A 3,501-nucleotide genomic window follows, 5' to 3' on the forward strand; every position below is an offset into this window, starting at 1 on the left:
GGCGGTGCCTGAGGAGGCCGGGGGGAGTCTGAGGGGAGGCAGGAGGGTGGGAGGCCCCTCTTGTGTTTTGTGGGGGGAGAGAATGGAGGCACCTTCCCGTCTTTTCTGAGGGGAGAATGGGGGGGTTCTCCTGTGATCTGTGAGGGGAGAGAATGGGGGGACCCCCGATGACTTCTGAGGGGAGAAAGGGGGGTGCCTGGTGTGTTTCCTGAGGGGAGAGAATTGAGTGACCGCCCCCCCCCAGCCGTGTTCTGTGAGGGGAGAATGGAGAGATCCTCACGTGTTCTTTAAAGAAAAAATGGGGGGATTTCTCTGTTCTGTGAGGGGAGAATGGAGAGATCCTCACGTGTTCTGTGAGAGAAAAATGGAGAGATCATCCTCTGTTCTTTAAAGAAAAAATGGGGGGATTTCTCTGTTCTGTGAGGGGAGAATGGAGGGATCCTCCTGTGTTCTTTAAAGAAAAAATGGGGGGGATTTCTCTGTTCTGTGAGGGGAAAATGGAGAGATCATCCTCTGTTCTTTAAAGAAAAAATGGGGGGAATTTTCTGTTTTTTGGGGGGGGAAATGGCTGTTCTGTGAGGGGAGAATGGAGGGATCCTCCTGTGTTCTTTAAAGAAAAAATGGGGGGATTTCTCTGTTCTGTGAGGGGAAAATGGAGAGATCATCCTCTGTTCTTCAAAGACAAAATGGGGGGGTTTCTGTGTTCTGTGAGGGGAAAATGGAGAGATCATCCTCTGTTCTTCAAAGACAAAATGGGGGGGTTTCTGTGTTCTGTGAGGGGAAAATGGAGAGATCATCCTCTGTTCTTCAAAGACAAAATGGGGGGGTTTCTGTGTTCTGTGAGGGGAAAATGGAGAGATCATCCTCTGTTCTTTAAAGAAAAAATGGGGGGATTTCTCTGTTCTGTGAGGGGAGAATGGAGAGATCCTCACGTGTTTTTCAAAGAAAAAATGGGGGGATTTCTCTGTTCTGTGAGGGGAAAATGGAGAGATCATCCTCTGTTCTTCAAAGACAAAATGGGGGGGTTTCTGTGTTCTGTGAGGGGAAAATGGAGAGATCATCCTCTGTTCTTTAAAGAAAAAATGGGGGGAGATTTCTGTGTTCTGCGAGGGGAGAATGGGGACACCCCCTGTGATCTCTGAGGGAGAAAAGGAAGAAATCTCTCTGTGTTCTGTGAGGGGAGAGAATGGAGAGCGCCGTGTGCTCCCTGAGGTGACAGGGGACACAGGAGCCACTCCTCAGGTGTGCGACTGAGTGGGCGTGGGGTGGGGGCTCAGGGTCAGCCCCGGGCAGGCAGAGCAGGTGGAACAGAGGGGAAAACAGCACAGAGGAACCCCGCTTTCCCCTGCAACCCTAAAACCACCCAGCAAAGAAGGGTTTAGGGGGCGCAGAGGCCCGGCCTGGAGGAGCCCAGGGCGCTGATCCTGCCCCCTCACAGACGCCTGGACCCGCCGGTGGGTGGAATCCAAGCACAAACCCGACTACGGGCGCTTCGTGCTGACCGCCGGCAAGTTCTACGGCGACGCCGAGAAGGACAAAGGTGAGCAAGGGCTCCGGGAGGCGGGCGGGGAAGAGCTCCAGGCCGGGTTTTCTCTCCAGCTCCCTCCCTGCCTCCCTCCCTCCCTCCCCGCAGGGATCCAGACCAGCCAGGACGCCCGGTTCTACGCGCTGTCGTCTCGCTTCGAGCCCTTCAGCAACCGCGACAAGACGCTGGTGGTGCAGTTCACCGTCAAGCACGAGCAGAACATCGACTGCGGCGGCGGATACGTCAAGCTCTTCCCGGCCAGCCTGAGCCAGGAGGACATGCACGGGGACTCCGAGTACAACATCATGTTCGGTGGGCGTCCCCCCACCCCCCGAGCCCCCTCGGGGTGGGCTCAGCCCCTCCCTGACTCCCCCCTTTGTGTGTCCCCCTCCTCAGGCCCCGACATCTGCGGCCCCGGCACCAAGAAGGTGCACGTGATCTTCAACTACAAAGGGAAGAACGTGTTGATCAATAAGGATATCCGCTGCAAGGTGGGTCTGGGGGTGCTGCTGTGCCCCTCGGGGTGGGGGGGGTGGGCAGCCCTGTTAACCCCTTCTGTGCCCCCCCCAGGATGACGAGTTCACCCACCTGTACACGCTGGTGGTGAGGCCGGACAACACGTACGAGGTGAAGATCGACAACGCCCGCGTGGAGTCGGGGAGCCTGGAGGAGGACTGGGATTTCCTGCCCCCCAAAAAGATCAAGGACCCCGAGGCCAAGAAACCCGACGACTGGGACGAGCGGGCCAAGATCGATGACCCCGAGGACACCAAACCCGAGGTGGGGGGGCTTTGGGGAGGGGCTCTCAGGGGTTTAGGGAGGGGCTTGGGGGTCTCCAGGGGGCAGAATGGGGGGGCTGAGAAGGATTGGGGAAGTACTGTGGGGGGCACAGCAGCCCCTTGGGGGGGCACAGCAGCCCCTTGGGGACGGGGACAGCCTGGGGGGGCACCAAGGTGAGGGGGTGACAGCCCCCCCTGACCCCCCGGCCCCTCCCGCAGGACGCCGAGAGGAAGATGAAGGAGCAGCAGGACGAGGAGCAGCGCAAGAAGCAGGAGGAGGAGGAGAAGCAGCAGAAGGAAGAGGAAGGGGACGACGAGGGCGACGGCGACGAGGAGGAGGAGGATGAGGAGGAGCCCGAGCCCGAGGAGGCGGAGGCGGCGCCGCGGGACGAGCTCTGAGGGCCCCGCGCCGGCCCCTTCTGTCTCTGTGAGACCTGGACTCTTTTCTATGGGCGCCGCCGCCCGCGGGCCCGGCGGAGCCGCGACCGCGCCGGGCCCGCACCGGCACCGGGCCCGAACCGGCACCGGGCCCGAGGACTCAGGACCAGCGCCGGGGGTGGGGAGGGTGCGGAGCGGGAGGGGATGGGGAGCACCGGCGGTGTCGCACGGGACTGTTACGGGCGTGTCGCGATTCGGTTTCTATTAAATTAACCACGGTCCCGGCGCCGCCGCTTTTATCTCCTGGTTTTATCGCCGCTCTGCCCCGGCCCGCGCCATGTTGCGGCCGCCGCCATTTTGTGCCGCCGCGCGCGTCACGTGACCGCGGCCGCGGCCTCCCTTTCGCTCCCTCGCGCGCGTCACGTGACCGAGGTGGGGGCGGTGCCGGCCGGCCCGCGCGCGGGTTTTTTTCTTCTTCCCCCCCCCCGGCGTCACGTGACGAGGAACGGACGCGCGCGCGTCCCGGCGCCGTGACGCACTTCCGGCGCCGCGGCGGAAGCGGCGGGGCCGCCTAAGATGGCGGCGGCGTGAGTTGCATGTTGTGGGGCCGCCGGGAGGAGCCGCCGCCGCCCCGTCCCCGTCCCGCCATGGCGGTGACCGTGACGCTGAAGACGCTGCAGCAGCAAACCTTCAAGATCCGCATGGAGCCGCACGAGACGGTGAGGCCGCGGCGCAGCCCCCGCGGGGGGCGCGGGCGGGGCCGGGCCCGGAGCTCGCCCCCCCCCCCCCCCCCCCCCCACTTAAAATCAAGGAAAAATA

At 62.2% G+C, this 3,501-nt stretch overlaps 2 protein-coding genes across 2 annotated transcripts in view; both read left to right on the forward strand.

Moving 5' to 3' along the window:
* The window catches only part of CALR (calreticulin), a 3,305-nt gene extending 337 nt beyond the window's left edge, over positions 1–2,968 (forward strand). The window contains exons 2-6 of the mRNA XM_041412441.1: positions 1,439–1,540; positions 1,634–1,837; positions 1,922–2,016; positions 2,096–2,425; positions 2,524–2,968. Coding sequence (XP_041268375.1) covers positions 1,439–1,540; positions 1,634–1,837; positions 1,922–2,016; positions 2,096–2,425; positions 2,524–2,703 — 911 coding nt within the window. The 3' untranslated portion in view covers positions 2,704–2,968. The remainder of the gene's footprint in view (positions 1–1,438; positions 1,541–1,633; positions 1,838–1,921; positions 2,017–2,095; positions 2,426–2,523) is intronic.
* Positions 2,969–3,213: 245 nt separating this feature from the next.
* Positions 3,214–3,501, forward strand: part of RAD23A (RAD23 homolog A, nucleotide excision repair protein) — an 8,359-nt gene continuing 8,071 nt past the window's right edge. The window contains exon 1 of the mRNA XM_041412442.1: positions 3,214–3,401. Coding sequence (XP_041268376.1) covers positions 3,279–3,401 — 123 coding nt within the window. The 5' untranslated portion in view covers positions 3,214–3,278. The remainder of the gene's footprint in view (positions 3,402–3,501) is intronic.

The sequence above is a fragment of the Onychostruthus taczanowskii genome, unplaced genomic scaffold (genome assembly GCF_017590055.1).
Source record: "Onychostruthus taczanowskii isolate IOZ18803 unplaced genomic scaffold, ASM1759005v1 scaffold390, whole genome shotgun sequence".
Taxonomy (NCBI): domain Eukaryota; kingdom Metazoa; phylum Chordata; class Aves; order Passeriformes; family Passeridae; genus Onychostruthus; species Onychostruthus taczanowskii.